The sequence below is a fragment of the Spinacia oleracea genome, chromosome 2, assembly GCF_020520425.1.
Source record: "Spinacia oleracea cultivar Varoflay chromosome 2, BTI_SOV_V1, whole genome shotgun sequence".
Lineage (NCBI taxonomy): Eukaryota > Viridiplantae > Streptophyta > Magnoliopsida > Caryophyllales > Amaranthaceae > Spinacia > Spinacia oleracea.
Window position 1 is genome coordinate 101027077 of NC_079488.1, and position 17321 is coordinate 101044397.

Consider the following 17321-nt stretch of genomic DNA (forward strand, 5'->3'; position numbering starts at 1 on the left):
CACTCTCAGTACTCCCTTCTCCTTCTCTCGGCTTACCCTGCTTCTCGCCGGTGGTTCTCACCAGTGGTCGTCGCCGCTGGGTCTCGCCCGTCGCCGGTGGTAGTCCAGCAAGAGTCTATTTAATTTCCTCGCCTCTCACCGGTGGTTCCCTACTCGAAAAAACAACCGGCGAAGTCATTCCCTGCTCGGAAAACTAAGCTATATCCAGACTCTATCTCCTCCTATAGTTCGTTTGTCTTTGCTATCTCAACTCGTAAGAAACGTCGTCGATTGCACAGGTATATTTCTAATCTATTCGTCAATTAACATGTCTGTGGTGTTGGGGTTTGTGTATGGTTCAAATCGCCAGATCTGGAGTTGATTTAGCAATTTTTTGTATGTTGGTGTATACCTATTATTTTTGGTCCATTTCGTTAATTGTTTGGGGGAAATGATTGGTTTTTTTTAGGGTTTGTTCGAATGATTGAGTTTTTTTAAGGTCTGTTCGAATGATTGGGTTTTTTTTGGGTTTGTTAAGTATAAGATACTTAACAAATTATAATCAGTTAATTTGTTTATTAAATTTTTCAATTGAAACAGATGAAAAGGCGAGCAAGCCTCGGATTATGGATAAACAAATTATACAAGTGAGACGATCTCCTCGAGTTGCAAACAATCCTGCTCCTGTTTATGCTGAAATTTCATTGCCTCGGTTTTCTTTACCCAGAAAGTGAGTAACCTAATTTTTCAATTAAATTTGATGAAAAAATTAAATTTGGGGGGTTTTTTTTGTTGAATTTTAATGGGGTTACAAAATTAATGTTGGGTATGTTAGGAATTATGGAGTAGTAAAAGCAAGAGATTTCTCAAATCGAGTAATAGCAAGCGATGATGTGAGAGAATACACAATTGAAGAAGCAGAGAAGCTGAATGCTAAGCTTGAAGAAGAGGGTTTTCCTACTCTTGTTAGACCCATGCTTCCTTCACATGTTACTGGTGGTTTGATTTGGCATCCCTAATTTTGACGTCTGCGGATTTGGTTTTCTCTAAGGTTGTTGAGAAAGGTAGCTCCTCTGTTGGTTTCGTCTTTTGGAATTTCATCGGTTTCTTGATAAAGTATTAATTGACGAAATGAATTGATTGATTTTGAGGAAAGAACAAGCGCATATGAGGTATAATGTTGTTTGATTTGTTAAATTTATGCAACTATTGAAAACTTTGTTGGATTTGTTGTTTAAATATTATGGTAAATGTTGTTTGTAATTAATTTAATTAGTTGATTTACTGATGCCTATGGTTCATGTAGTTAATTTCTTTGTTTAATTGATTGAAGAATCTAAATTTGTGTTTGAATCTGTATGAAATAATATGGGGTTCAGAAAACTAGGGTTACTTTGTTCTTGCTTATTTAATTTGATACAAAGTATGAGGTTTTCTAGCTTCATACCTTTGCTATTTATAGGTTTTAATTTATATTCCCTGTGCTATTTTGCAAATCTTGCTGAAGTAAATCTTGTGATGTGAATAAGGGTTGCATTTAGGTTTCTTCTCCATGCATTATGTGATGTGAATAAGGGTTATAGAGTTATAGCTGTTCTTACTGTCATGTCTTTTCTGCCAGACCCTTTACAATAGGAGTCTATACAATATTGGTATTCGTTTTATTCCCATAATTTGCTATTGAATTATCGTTTACTAAAAAGTAGAAACTAGTGGTTTGAAACTTAAAACTGAAGGAAACTCTAGGAATAAAACAGATACCAATAGATCTAGTGCTTTTCTGAGTGAATACTAACAGAAACTGTTCACTTATAGTTAAAAACTACTTACATGAAATAGATAAGGAAGCAACTCTTTTGCTCAGCTGAAAGTGAATTATAACACTCACTGCACTGCTTTTACTTATATGTTGTGTTTACAGAATCTCATTAAACTATATTCTATTATAAGGTGCATATTTGCACGTCTGAGTAAATTGGTATGTGAAGGTTTTATCTCATCAGGGGGATTGGATGTGTCTTAGATTTTCTCCAATGTTTTAAGAACTTTTCTCTGGTCCTTGCGAGAATAGTTGTTGTTCAGACTTAGAGCTCACCCTTCACCACAAAAGAACTTCAAAAAAGATTTACTTCAGCAATTTATATTCCCTGTGATTTGCTTTGACATCTGAGTTTTTTTAATCTCTCTTTTTTCAGACGCATGAAACACATGGTGCAGCCCTCCCCTTCAGCTCCAGTAGTAACGGGCAACGATTCCCATTCTAGTCCTTCAGCTTCAGGTATGGATACATGCTTATGATCAAATCTCAGTTTTCCTCAACATTTGACTGCATCAACACTTGACACACTTCAGTTAATCCTTGATAGAACTGAAAATTGATGAAAGGTGTGTGCTTTCACCAACTTAAAACGTTCTTATCCTCTGAAGGCAATTTTTGTGTTGGAAAATAACTCAAGGTTTTTAATAAAAAGGAAAGAAAGGCATTTGTGACATTTTCTTTTAATAAATCTGCGAGGAGTTCCTCGTGTTAATGGATGTTTTGCTGTGTCTATGGCTATTGGGGATGTGCCTTTTAAAAGGTGAGTTTTACTCATAAAAGAAACTGAACCCTGCGGCAAAAACCACAAAATCTTGGTTCTTTGGTATGCTCTTTTTTCCCCCTCTGGTGGGAGGTTTCAAACTGCTTCACAGTGACATTCTGAAGTCAGGTTGATTGTGGTTTTTTAATTGTTTTATGTTCTTCTGGTCTGTGCATATATTATTTGATAGTTTCTATAAAACTGTTTAAGGATCATATATATATATATTTTTTAATGGTTTCCAGGTATGGTGTTATAGCTGCTCCTGAGATTACAGGTTGGCAACTCCTGAATGACAATGATAGGCTGATAGCTACCTCATAGCTGCGTCTGATGGTGTTTTTTAGGGGCAGGACACGCAGGATGTCTGTGATCTGCTGTGGGAAGTCCAGAATGATGACCTCTCAGGATCACATGTCTCTCCACCCTGCTCAGATTCTTTAGCTGATTGCATAATAAGCGTTGCCTTTGAGAGAGGGAGTGTAGATAATATGGCCGCTGCTGTGATTCCATTAAGATTAGAGTTTGTCGAATACCTCTTTGAATGGTAAGTTTATTTATTTATTTTTTTTTTTATTTATTTTTTTTATTATCATTTCTCTTACGTTGTGTGCAGCTATCGGAAAGCTCCGGAGTAAGGCTAAATTACACTTCCTCCATTAAAAAAAATATTAATTGCAATCTTTCTCTATTTGGAAGCTTCATATTTACTGCAGTTTTCCTTATATGCACATGATATCTTTCTACTCTCTCCTCATCACATGGTCCCCTCTAATTTTTTCTCTCTGTCTCTTCCTCATCTCACGGGATCCCATAATACCATGCATCCCCTACATGTTGCATAATAAAGAACAGAGAATGTATATCTCAATTCTTATCTACTCCATGAATAGAACATAGGCGTGTCTATACACCTCTACCCCTGGCTTGCTACAATGAACCTTTGAAATGTATTTTTTTTCTCCAAATGTTTTGCTGCTGTTATATCGGACCTTTGACGATGTATCTCCTTCAAGGGGTTCATTCAAAAGAATGCAAGTATCTAAGCTTAGAGTGTCTCGAGACTTGAATCCCTTTGTTACTTGAGTTTATCTTTAATGACTTTTTCATCTATGCTGCTCCTGGCAGGTTGGAAGGATGAATGGTGTTTTATTTGTGAATTTAAAAATCTTATGCTGAAGGGAAGGGAAGGGAAGGTTACACTCCGTTATCCCCTATCCGAATCCCCTCTAACATTAGCCATCTTGGTCACGGAAAAGAAGAAGATGCCTATGAATTTTTGAGGTGAGAAAAGTTCTTGTCTTTTAAAGTTCTCCTCGAGTGTTACATAATCATAGAGGGATTTATTGAAGGAAATAATGCCCTTGGTCCAAGTATGCATTCTATGATAAGTCTAATAAATGCGGTTCAGTATTAATTAACAAGTTAATAATTCAGTGAGATCAAGTGAGCTGAATGCCTAGCTAGAGGCCGCTTCAGTTCAAGTGGAATTAATGATATTAATCCACAGCTTACTCTTGACTGAACCCGTAGGGTCACACAAATAGTACGTAAACGGATCAAGTATTTAATGGCATTAAATACTCTATCTATGGATATTCGGAATCGACGGATCTTGGTTTCAGTGGGAGCTGAGATCGTCACAGGCAAGAAATGAATACTCCGGAAACGATGATATTACCGGAAACGGAAATATGGATCGTATCGGAAATATAAATATTATCCAAGTCGTAGATGTTGCCGGAAACGGAAACATGGTACGTATCGGAAAATATTATCGGAAATGGAAATATTACCAGAATCGGAAATATTGCCGGAAACGGAAATATTGTCAGAATCGGAAATATTACCGGAATCGGAAAATAATTCCGGAAACGGAAATATTAAATATTTGTTCGAAACGGAAATTAATTCCGGAATCGGAAATGTTAAATATTGTTCGTATCGGAAATGAATTCCGGAATCGGAAATTTAATCGGAAGCGTATCGTACGAATAAGCATCGGACAAGGCCTGCCGGACGAGGGCCCAGCACGAAGCCAGGCCATCGCCCAGCAAGCCAAGCGCGCCACACAAACAGCCACGCCAGGCCCAGCGCAAGGCCAGGCCCAGCAGGCCGTGGCAGCGCGCACAGCGCGCGCAGCGCGCGCGGGTGCTTGCGTGGGCTTATGGCTCGCGCAGGCCTCGCTGCGTGGGCTGCTGCTCGCACGCACGCATGGGCGGCCCATCGTGGCTGCCGTGTGTGTGTGCGTAAGTGTTTGTGTTCGTGCACGTTTCCTAAAACGTGCAGAGTTCGGTTAATGATTAAATTCCTAATTCTATTTGATAAATTAATTAAATTAGAGTTCTTGTAGGATTCTAGGTTTAATTAATTTGTATCTGAATAGGATTCCAATTCCCTTTCCATAACCCTATAAATATGTGGCCTGGGTTCACAATTTATAACGAGTTTCAAAGTATTCAAAGTGAGTTTTTGAGAGAAAAATTCAGCCACACATCTTGCTCAAAAGTGCCGAAAATTCTAGTACCTTAAGGGCGATTCTAGTTGGTCAATCTTAAGGCGGATCCGGACGTGTTGTGGACTATCTACGGAGGGACGACACTTGGAGTCCTAAAGACTTGTTCTTGTTCGGTTCGGGCGCAGCTAGGGAGGGCACGCAACAAAGAGTATGCATCTAAATTATGCTATATGATTATGTGTAAATAATATGTAATCCTGGGTTAATGGTTGTTTCCGCATGATTTATGTAATATCATATATATCATAACCTAACATTTATTGTTCCTGTTACTGAGAGGACAGGTATGTTGTTGATACTATGCAATCAGTTTGCGTGGAGCTGGCTGGATTTGTTATAAATTGTATTTTTCCTGTTGGGCCAAGTCTGTTTGTGGATTCTTATGTTGTAAAGTATTGACGTAGTCATCTTTTGTGTGAGATCTGAGGCATCGAAAGTTATCTCTTAAAACTTAAAAGAATTATAAGGTCAGTAGTCTTGTCACCCTACAAATAATTAAAAAGTCATTACATTTGCGCAATTAATTATATGAGACCGTTCTATACAGGATTCCATTTTTTACATAGTACACTCATGTCATATGGGGGGGGGGGGGATGACACTGTTATTGTTTATAATGTTTCTGATTTGTGATTAATGGTAGGTATGCCTCTGAATCTTTGCTGATAGAGTATGGAGATGGTTTTTTATACTCTTCTTGTCTTCTTGATGCTGAGTTATGTTTGGTCCTAATTTTAGACTATTAGGACATTGTCATTAGTTTCTTGAATGTTAAAATGTGATATTTAATTTGTATTTAATCTAATGTTTAATTTAAATTTCTGTGTTTGTAAAGGTCTATACTCAGAGGATTGCGCCTTATGCGAGGAATTTGATGTGGTTCGTGAGCAATGGGCTAAGTTTTTTACCAGCAAGTATTTATTATTGGCTTTAGCGCGCTTGATCGAGTTGGTTTAGTTGTTATAGAATAAATTTTATATTAAAATGTATGTTTATGTTGAAATTGGAACATATATTTAAATGTAATATGTGCACTTTGGTTTTGGGATATATAGTATACAAAACTCCAGTTGTTGTTTTTATATTTGTTATATAGGTTGCGTTATTCTATTATTGTTTTGACAGGTTTCTATATTTGGTGCAAGGCACTCTAGGTATCCCTAAACAAAATTAGAATTTTCCCGCCAAAAGTGCTTTGTTGCAGCGTACATATATATTGTACGCTGCAACAAGGGAAAAAAATTTCGCAAAATTCCAGACTTGTTGCAGCGTACAAATAAATGTACGCTGCAAAAAGTTGAGTCTTTTGCAGCGTACATATATATGTACGCTGCAACAAGTCCAAATTTTTGCCAATTTTTTGGCACTTGTTGCAGCGTACATACATATGTACGCTGCAAAAAACCCCTTTTAGCAGCGAACATTGTACGCTGCAACAAGTTCAGACTTGTTGCAGGCCCCCCAGTTGCAGCATACGATGTACGCTGCAACAGGGGTTTAAAAGCCCGCTGCAATAAGGGTTTTTTCTACTAGTGGGAGTACAATGTTTATTGGCAATGCCTAAACGTATCTAATATTGTATGTGTCTTAAGCACATAAAACCCGAAGTAAGTAGCTAATTAAACGTATCTAAAATTATGTTTTGTTTACATGATGGTCTCAAAACATTTTAAACTGCAAAATTGACTAAGGAGTATATATATACTTTAATTTTGTTGATATCTTCTCGTAAATAACAAAATTCTTCTTCTCATTTCACTTGAAAAATTATAGGGATCTAATTAATTGGGAGATTAAATTTGAAAGTGAATAATTGGTTTAAATTGTTTCCTTATTCTTTCATGTCCAATACTCTTAATTATTCCTATTTCAATTTTGGTTTCCAAATTAGTTGTTTGGTTAGACTTTAGGTGATTTGTTTCTTCTTTTTTTATTTTTGCTTTTTTTAAGTTGTCTGAATATCCTAAAATAACGAAGTATGAGAGATGAGAATTGGGGTTTTAGAACCCTCACATTCCTCATCACTCTGCTTTAATATAGATTTACCTTTTAAAAAATTGTTGACCTATTGTACGTACACCGACCCACAATATTTACTACGGAATACTAGGCCAAAATCTTATTGATATTTTAAAAAAAAATTGTTTACATACTAAGTACGTAGGGGGGAAGAGGTGCGCATGCCCAACTGAATACGTAATGCATGTGATCATAATAAAATTCATTAATCAGAAAAGGTGTTACAAGAACTCGTGTAAACTCAGATTCATGTACGTAGTACATGTATATCGAGTATGCTTATTTAACTTCTTTTTTTTTCTCTCAACGGGCCGGGCTTACATATATAATGAGCATAATTATCACCAACTTAATGGCATATACTCTAGTGAGATGAATCCCACACTTTCTTTAAACCTTCATATATAGAAAGTTTATAATTCGTATGGTTTTTGGCCGATATAATTACCTCGCGCAGAGTAACTACAGATGATAAAATACCACCCACTAGTACACTGAACCCTAGCACATCCAAGCTGACCCGAGGTACTCCAAACTACTTGAGTATAATGTCCACACACCTTATCAGGGGCACAAGTATTTGTGTAGTAGTCATAATTGACCTTCTCACCCACCCATAGGTTTACTGCAGCTGTGCCGGTCAAGGTGGCGCTGCTACCAGCCGCGAGGTTTTCTCCATACGGTCCACCAGAATGCTGCATAACACAAGTACTGATCCTTGTGTTGGCATAATTTTGGGCGTAGGTCGCCAATGTAGTATTCCATTGTATATTTCCGACTCCCACTGATGCTCTAGCGGTATTGTGGGCATCCACATAGTCTTGTGGTAAATTTTGTGAGTGACATTTTTGGGTTAGGGCTAGGGTTAGGGCGATGAAACACGTAACAAATGCAAAGATTTTTGTAGAATAATTCATTTTTTGGGGCTTTGGATTTTTTACTCACGATTTGATGATTTTTTTTTGTAGTGATTTATGTATATTAGGTATGGGGTTTTTGTAGGTGTAAAAATGTGCAAAAGGATGAAATTAATTGCGTAGTTAAGATGAAGGTCATACTTGCTTTAACCCTCTAACTAGATTGTACTCGATCTAGATCTTCAAATTGGTAAAAAATGTTTGATAAGATAAGATTAGATGCATCGAATTATTCAACGAACAATGCAACTTGTATCAAAATGGAAAGATTACGGCAAACATACTAATTAAAATATGGCAAATGACTACTTTTTTACTAGTCTAATTACTATATTTAGTTCAATGTATATATACGTACGTGTTGCTTCACTTGTTGTCAATTTGAATATTTGATCCTTAATTTATGCTTAAGGTACGTAGGCATGAATCATGATGCTGCAACAGTGCAACTTATAGGCTATGGCCGAGAGTATGATGTCTAGAGATCGAGTGGTCATGGAAACTAATTAAATTAACAAAATCTAGGAATCAATACTTTCAAATTAAAATTGATAATCACTAGTATATACTCCATTCGTCCCGGAAAACTCGCAACGTTATGACTGGACACGCTTGTCAATGTACAACTTTGACCATCAGCATATATTATAAAAACTTATAAAATATTAATATTTTGAAAATATATATTAAGATGAAGCTATCAATATATTATATGCTAACACTTATTTTCATATACTATAAATAAAATGGGTCTAAGTAAATTATGTGAATAGTAATATATACTAGTCAAGAAATCATTATCATGCAACTAAGAAAGAATTTAGGAACAAGTGTACGAGGAATATTCTCCTTGATTGATATGGAGTATTATGTTATTTTGCTAACCATAAACATGCAATTCCTTGTAGAAATATCTTTATCTTTGTAAAAAATTATTTGATTAAATAAAAAAAATCGTGATTAGCTAACTAATTTATGAAAGATTGGAATTGAATGTAACAATTTGTAGGTACATTCAACATAAAAAAAAGACGAGTCATTCTACGGTAAGAAATATTAATTTCTTAATGTTGGCTTACCTGCATTCTGAAAATCACGCAAGCAACGCAGTATATAGAAGCTTAGTACGTGTTCCGGGGTTGAAACGATGCAAGGAGCGTCCTTGATGTCTTGAGTTCCGATCACGTACGGTGCCTGCAAGATGAACTCCGGGCCAAGGAGGGGTCCCCGAGGCGGAGCCTCCGACGCTCAAGTCAATACAATTGATGTATAAAATGAGGTGTTTAGGGGAGAGAGAGAGTAGGGTGGCTTCTCTAGGGTTAGAGAATGGCCCCTTTACCTTGCCCTTTGAGGGGTATATACAGTGCCTTTGTTGGGCCTTTGAGGCCTTGTAAGGGATATTGGGCTTGAGTGGATTTTATTGGCTTTTAGGTTAAAATGGTGGGCCCATTTTAACACCCCAACAAATGCCCCCCAGACCCAATTCTATTTGAAAAATGGGTTGGGTTTTGATTTTGATCACTTCCAAGTGAAAGTCGATTTCAGCTCAGAATTTTAACCTCGGCTCGGATTGTAACATCGGTTCGAGTTGTAATCTCGGCTCGGGTTTTACCTTCGGATTTTTGTCCTTCGGATTTTTACCTTCGGCTCGGTTTTGTCCTTCGGCTCGGTTTTGTCCTTCGGATTTTTACCTTCGGCTCGGTTTTGTCCTTCGGATTTTTACCTTCGGCTCGGTTTTATCCTTCGGTTTTTTACCTTCGGCTCGGTTTTATCCTTCGGATTTTTACCTTCGGCTCGGTTTTGTCCTTCGGATTTTTACCTTCGGCTCGGTTTTATCCTTCGGATTTTTACCTTCGGCTCGGTTTTATCCTTCGGATTTTTACCTTCGGCTCGGTTTTATCCTTCGGATTTTTACCTTCGGCTCGGTTTTATCCTTCGGATTTTTACCTTCGGCTCGGTTTTGTCCTTCGGATTTTTACCTTCGGCTCGGTTTTATCCTTCGGATTTTTACCTTCGGATTTTACCTTCAGCTCGGACTGTAACATCGATTCGAGTTGTAATCTCGGAGCGATTTTTAACCTCGCTCTTCAAATCCGGAGATCTGTTTAAGAACGTGCTTCTAAAATCGGCTCGGATTGTAACATCGGTTCGAGTTGTAATCTCGGAGCGGCTTTTTACCTTCGGCTCGGATTGTAACATCGATTCGAGTTGTAATCTTTGAGCGATTTTTAACCTCGTTCTTCAAATCCGGAGATCAGTTTAAGAACGTGCTTCTAAAATCGGCTCGGATTGTAACATCGGTTCGAGTTGTAATCCGAGCCGATTTTAGAAGCACGTTCTTAAACAGATCTCCGGATTTGAAGAACGAGGTTAAAAATCGCTCAAAGATTACAACTCGAATCGATGTTACAATCCGAGCCGAAGGTAAAAAGCCGCTCCGAGATTACAACTCGAACCGATGTTACAATCCGAGCCGATTTTAGAAGCACGTTCTTAAACAGATCTCCGGATTTGAAGAGCGAGGTTAAAAATTGCTCCCCACAGACGGCGCCAAATTGTTCCGGGGTTGAAACGATGGAAGGAGCGTCCTTGATGTCTTGAGTTCCGATCACGTACGGTGCCTGCAAGATGAACTCCGGGCCAAGGAGGGGTCCCCGAGGCGGAGCCTCCGACGCTCAAGTCAATACAATTGATGTATAAAATGAGGTGTTTAGGGGAGAGAGAGAGTAGGGTGGCTTCTCTAGGGTTAGAGAATGGCCCCTTTACCTTGCCCTTTGAGGGGTATATATAGTGCCTTTGTTGGGCCTTTGAGGCCTTGTAAGGGATATTGGGCTTGAGTGGATTTTATTGGCTTTTAGGTTAAAATGGTGGGCCCATTTTAACACCCCAACAGTACGTAATATGTAGCGTCACTTATAAGATATTATACGAAGTATTTTACTACATGAAAAAATTTGGTAGAACATGTAGCAACCTTTTTTTTTCATTTTTGAATTTATAATTAATAAAATAATGATGGATAGAGTTGAACAAATTAAGGTCCTTATTTTGAGATGAAACTCAAAGTGACATCTCTTTAAATTTTGAGTAATTTAATTTCAAATCTAATTGATTAATTAATGTCCTTATTTTGAAATGAAAATTTCGTTAAGATTCTACTCCATCCGTCTCTTTTTATTCTTTACGTTTGGTACTTTTCACGCGTTTTAACGATTAATTAATTTGCATCGAGATTCCTTATTTTTTTTTATTTAAACAAGATAAATTACGTTTATTTATAATGTTTTCACTTTTATCAAAATTCTGATATTGGAAAATGAGAAAAATTTAATGTCCCAATAAAAAAGTGTGGGAGATTAAATGACTCAATGAATTTAATTGGTTAAAATAATAATTGGACACAAATTTTGATAGAATAATAAGTCATTTATGTGATAATATAAAAGGAAATGTAAAAAACATTTTGAAATACCCCAAAAGGAAAACGTAAAGAACAAAAAGAGACAGAGGGAGTACATTGTTATTGTTAACTCATCGTGACACACAGATCGAAATGACATGTATTAACTTGGAGTTTTAATAATATATACTAGTCTTATATGCACGCGATGCGTGCGAGATTATATGCTTATTTCAATAAAATGCATAATAACCAGCAACATTGTACTTAAGCAGCTTTCTAAATCCAAATTAAGTTCATCCTGGAAATGCACAGATCAATTCAATTATTACCTGTTCAAAAATTTCTTTTAGTTCAGCAATCAGTACAGAATTAATTACAGTCACAAACTGATTGACCATGAAACATCAACGGATCAAGATATACACCAGACCTGAAGATGCCATGGCCTATTTATTCGGTTCACATTACAATCATATTTGATAGGAAATAAAACATCTCATATTCGTAATACAGGAGTCAGGAGGGTAAGTGCGTTTATTCGCAGGTGCATGGGTCGCAGCTGCAATCATCTCCACATCCGCACCCCGTCCTTCCATACATCCTGCAAAATGAATTCGAACTATGTCAGACTGACATATATTAATCATGCAAATACAATATGTTTTCTAGCATAATCTAATTGTCTTAGAAGAACAATCACTATCCACAACTCAAACTTAGTAGCTAACCAAACATAGATTGTAAGCACTTTATTATGCTAGAAGAAATCTTCAAGAAGGGAATATATATGTTGCAGTTGCAGTCATCACAGCTGCAGCTGTCGCCAAATCCATAGTTCCATTTTCTTTCTTAGAGATTGCAGATTACAATTTGGAAAAGAGGTTGCAAGACATACATAGAATGATATAAGAGAAAGGTAGTTTAGATGATCTAGAATGATGAACATTGACACCTATATATAGAATGTAGGAGGTAACATAACTTGAAATCTTTCTTTCAACTGAACTAATTAAATTCAAATTACAATTAAAAGAAAACGATATGAAGAAAACAGTAAAAGGTAAGGGGACTTACATGGGGATTAACGGTTGCTCAAACACTGATAGTGGTGTCTCCGGACTCCGGCTAAACTATCTAGTGAGAACACAACTTATTTTTTTAAATACGGTAGAGATTTATTTAGAAAATGACAATGAAGAAAGCAAGAGTAGAGCATACCTGAAATTTCAAATTATTGATCGAAATAGACAATGCGGAAAGCAAGAGTAGCCGGCAACCGGCATACATACCTGAAAACCCAAATAGAAATGAGGAAAGCAAGAGTAGCCGAAAATCCGTATTGGTGCAACCTGACGACGGTGAGAAATAAAAATGGGGAAATTAGTTCATTAAAATTGAGAAAAATGAAGCTCGTTTACAGGTTTAATTCCAAAATCATTTAAGTTTAATAAATAGAAATAAAATTAAAATAAACTTCTTAATCCTCCCCAAATTAATTTATCTCTATCTGATTTAAAAAATCAAACCTTTTGGGGCGGTGAACATGAATATAGAATCTGATTCACATTCTCCTTTTCTGTTAAATAGAAAAATAATACATTTCATCAACCTTTTTTCAGGCCAATTTATGGGTCTAAATATATACAAAACCCCAGAAAATTGATTTGGAAATTTTCTACAAAAATCAAAGAGAAACAGCTTTTCTGCTCAAACATACAAAATCCAGAATTTCAAAAGTTGTAATTAAGCATTATTATCCAAAAGAAAGAATATTAAGCATTAAATATCCAAAAAAACCAGCTAAAGATCTCACCTTTAGGAGGTTCTGACACTGAATCCACCACCTCGTTTCTACTTTTTGCTCTGTAAAAAAATGCATAACAAATTTTTATCAGCAATTACACAAATCCTATAAACTCAAATTTCTTAATTTCCACCCGAAGTTCATCTTCTTTGATAATAAATCAAAATTCATACTAAAAATGAAGGAAACTAAAACCAAAATCTGATGAAACAACTAACCTCAGACAGAAGGCAATATCAAGTTCCATGCGCTGAGAAAATAAGAATTTAAATGTATGTCCTTCTGTTCCCTCACACATAAAATGAAGCTGAAATTACATACATGATGATTACGAAGCACATGGACAGTTTGGGAAGCAAGCCAATACACTCCCAAAGAGTGCCCAAATCTGGAATGAACAGCCTAGGAAACACCATATGAGCTGCACCTGAAACCAAAATAATTTCTGTTTGATAAATGTAGTAGAGACTTTGGATTTTACAATTCATCAAACAAACATGTCTTAAAGAAGGTGATGAGGATCAAATTATATGACCACCTAACACAACACCACCACCAACAACAAACCATATGACCACCTAACACCAACACCAACCAACACCAAATTAATTGAATAAAAAAACATAGTTCCGAATTTAATCATACTAAATATAGTAAACAACATCCAACTAACAACATAAGCCACAAAGACAATGATCGATGTATACGGGATTTGATCTTACTATCTTAGTCTTGGGTTCGTGAAACATCAGTAATAGTAATACACGCGATGGAATAAACCCATTACAAACAGCAAGGTCAGGGAAAATTTGAAGGGATTTTCCACAAAGCTTATAACCCTGAAAAGCAGTAACAGGCATTGAGCTAACACTAACCGGAATTGACCCATTTAAATTATTTTATCACACATTAAATTGGTCCAATTGCAGCTTCAATTCTGGCATCTCACTTAGATTATTTTCAACCTACTCAAATTCCTCAAAGTACCAGGAACTTCACTACAATAATTATTGTTTGCCTAATTAAGTGGAACCAAATTCTTTAACTCTGAAAAAAAAAGTCAGGGATACACATTAAAGCATCATATTTTTCTATAATCAAGTCAAATTAGTCTGAAAAATCCAGAAATTTCAAGCTAGAATAATCCAATTAAATTTCCATAAGTTCAGCAATGAGTATGGATAAGAAAATCAACTAATAAAATCAATCAACAAAATTAGAAAGAGAAAAGAGATACCTACAAATTCTTGAGATAAATTTTTGGCAACCGGCGGATTAACAACTTCAACTGCCGTATCCGATGGTGGATTTGCTACCGGTGGTTTCTCCTCTTCAGTTTTAACCTCCTGATCTTTTTTTCTCCTCCTCCACCTCCGCTTTCTTCTCTTCCTCCGCCACCTTCTCCTCCTTTTCCCCCTCCTCCACCTTCTTTTCCTCCTCTACGGGCGGCGCCGGCGGATCGTCAAACCATACCTTTGATATGCGAGAAAACACTCTGCTTCTCCTCCCCTAATGTCGCATACGCCGCACCACCAGTTTTCACCTTTTCGAGAAAATTAGACCGTTTTTAGAAAACCGGGGATCGATTAAAACCCCTAGAAAAATTGAATGAACTCCGGTGAAGAAAGAAAAGGGGAAAAGAAGGAGAGCGCCGGGCTACGGATAACTCTACCGCCGGAGTTCGCGATAGAGCAATGGTTGTTCTCAGTGTTGAAAGGGTATTCGGCCGTCAAAGTTCAAGATTCCAGTTTCCTTTCTCTCTCCTCTGCACGTTTTCATTCTCTCTTGATTTAGGGTTTTGGAACAGTGGCCAGTAAGGCGTCAAAGGGACACGAAATGTGAAAGATGTGGAGGGTATTGTTGTAAATTCCAAAGGGGACACGAAAAGTGTAATTACTGAAATAACCTCAGCTGTTCCTTTATATAATAGAGATAAATTATATATATACTACATATAAATCAAAGATAATGCACTTTATAATTTATTTAATTTGTTTCTCTCTCAACACACCTTACAATCTTACATACACAGTGAATATTATCACCACATGCAATTAAGCTCTAGCTATTAATCGAGGCGATTCACACTTTATTTTTAAACAACAAGCTTAATTAATTAAAATATATAGATATACGTTCCAAGACCTCCGGCCGCCTTAGACGGTGTACTTCAGTAAGGTTTCTGTCCAACATAGTTACCAGGAGGATCATAGTTACAAGTAACAAAGAACCAACCATTGTTACACTGAACCCTAGCACAACCAACACGAACTGAGTTACGCCAAACCACTTGAGTATAATGCCCACACACCTTATTAGGGGCACAAGTATTGGAATTATAGTTATAATCCGCCTTTTCATTAACCCACATTTGTACCGCCGCCGTACCGGTCATAAATGCACCACTACCGGCGGCCAAGTTCTCGCCGTACTTGCCACCACCACCGGAGTGTCGCATAGCACAATCACCCTTCCTTTGGTTGGCATATTGTTGGGCGAAGGCGGCTACTTGGTTGTCCCATTGTATGTTTCCAACGCCCACCGCCGCCCTGGCAGCGTTGTGGGCGTTAACATAATCTTGTGGGGAATTTTGTGCATGGCACATTTGGGTAAGGGTTAGGGCTAGGGTTATGAAAATGAAACATGAAAATAATGCAAAGTTTTTGGACAACATTTTTTCTTAATGAAATTGTTACTTATCTAATCAAGAATGGATAAGTTTTAATGAAGAATAATGCATGGGTTATGGTTTTTTTTATAGGGGGGAAGGGTGCTTGAATTTTCTTTGCAATGCAAATTGGGAAGGTGGCATTTAATTAGTAGAGGTTGAATATTCAAAGTTTTAGATTGTCATAGCTAGATCATGAAATTATGAATAGAATTCTTAGCACTCGAATAATATAGTAATACCTTCGTTTCAGAAACTTCTTTACAGTTACTATTTATACGGACTCCAATGCAATATTAAACTACTAATATATCCGATTTGGTATGTGAAAAAATTATAAAAAGATGATATTCTGAAAATACACACCGAGACCAATTTAACAAGATCTTACATGTAACGTTTTGATGTATATAATAGTGAGAATTTACGGTCAATGTTTTCATATTTTGGGCACATATTCCAAAGCGTAAAGAACTTTCAGAAACGGAGGAAGTACATCTTATCCATGGTCTCTCGCCATTTAGTACGTTTTGCTCGGAGCCAATCATCCTTAATTTAATTACAGCTTTGTAGGGGCGAAACCAGAAATTAGATTCATACTATGACCTATAATAACTTCTACTCCGTACTTTCAAGGTGAGATTACCATTTATTAAACATGTGTTTTATAATGCATACTAGGTTAGGTCCTATGAATGCACGAATATTATAAAATATATTATTTGACTATTTTTTATAATACTCCCTCCGTTCTCGAATATTAGTTCCTTTTGGAGTCTTGGCACTATTCACAATTGAAGAGAATCTTCTAATTTCTTTCCAATACGTACTTTAAAACATATTCATGTGAGATCTTATTTTGTTTGTTTTAATGTGTAGTTTAACAATATCAAATTTAATATTTTTTTAACATACGTATTTGGAAATATTTGCGTTTAAACGTTGAGTTGAAACAAGTTGAAAAGTCAAAACATGACTAATATTTAAGAACGGATGGAGTATATTTGATTGAAATATTTTTCTCCCTAAAGTTACAACACAATTAATAAATCTGTAAGATACTCATTTATAATCATCCAATACGAACGATTTGACTAACATATTACAAAAAAAATGGTATCATTTTTAGCAAGTTATTATTATGTGTCATATATTATTTCCTTAATATATAATTTTTTTTTTTTCATACATAAATGATAAATTAAAAAGGATAGAATATAAATAAGAGATTTTTTGGGACAAAATTTTAATAGAATGTACTCCCTGTGTTCCATAATGTTCCTCATGTTTACTATTCATATGGTCAAAGTTTGACCGCAATTAGTAGCATAATTAAGAGAAAAATATTAACTTGTGGTATCTCATTGGATTCGTTTCAATATAAATTTTCTAAATATAAATTTTTTATAATTTTTACTAATGCGAAATTAAAAC

General features: G+C 36.2%; 2 protein-coding genes and 1 long non-coding RNA gene across 5 annotated transcripts; 1 reads left to right on the forward strand and 2 right to left on the reverse strand.

Annotated features, from left to right (window-relative positions):
• The first annotated feature begins 582 nt into the window (after positions 1-582).
• Positions 583-3822, forward strand: LOC130467136 (uncharacterized). 3 transcript variants are annotated; one of them, XR_008927296.1, is made up of 5 exons: positions 583-709; positions 880-1043; positions 2175-2257; positions 2804-3105; positions 3687-3822. It is a non-coding gene; the product is annotated as an uncharacterized lncRNA (long non-coding RNA). The 3 variants fall into 3 exon arrangements; XR_008927295.1 differs by having other exon boundaries at positions 589-1043; XR_008927294.1 differs by lacking the exon at positions 583-709 and having other exon boundaries at positions 1008-1151.
• A 3541-nt stretch (positions 3823-7363) lies between these two features.
• On the reverse strand, positions 7364-8040 carry LOC110803134 (pathogenesis-related protein PRB1-3-like). The gene has a single exon (XM_022008614.2). The coding sequence runs from the start codon at positions 8010-8012 to the stop codon at positions 7509-7511; it is 504 nt and encodes a 167-aa protein (XP_021864306.1). The 5' UTR covers positions 8013-8040; the 3' UTR covers positions 7364-7508.
• Positions 8041-15174: 7134 nt separating this feature from the next.
• LOC110803133 (pathogenesis-related protein PR-1 type-like) lies at positions 15175-15951 on the reverse strand. Its single transcript, XM_022008613.2, has one exon. The coding sequence runs from the start codon at positions 15891-15893 to the stop codon at positions 15390-15392; it is 504 nt and encodes a 167-aa protein (XP_021864305.1). The 5' UTR covers positions 15894-15951; the 3' UTR covers positions 15175-15389.
• Positions 15952-17321: the final 1370 nt, after the last annotated feature.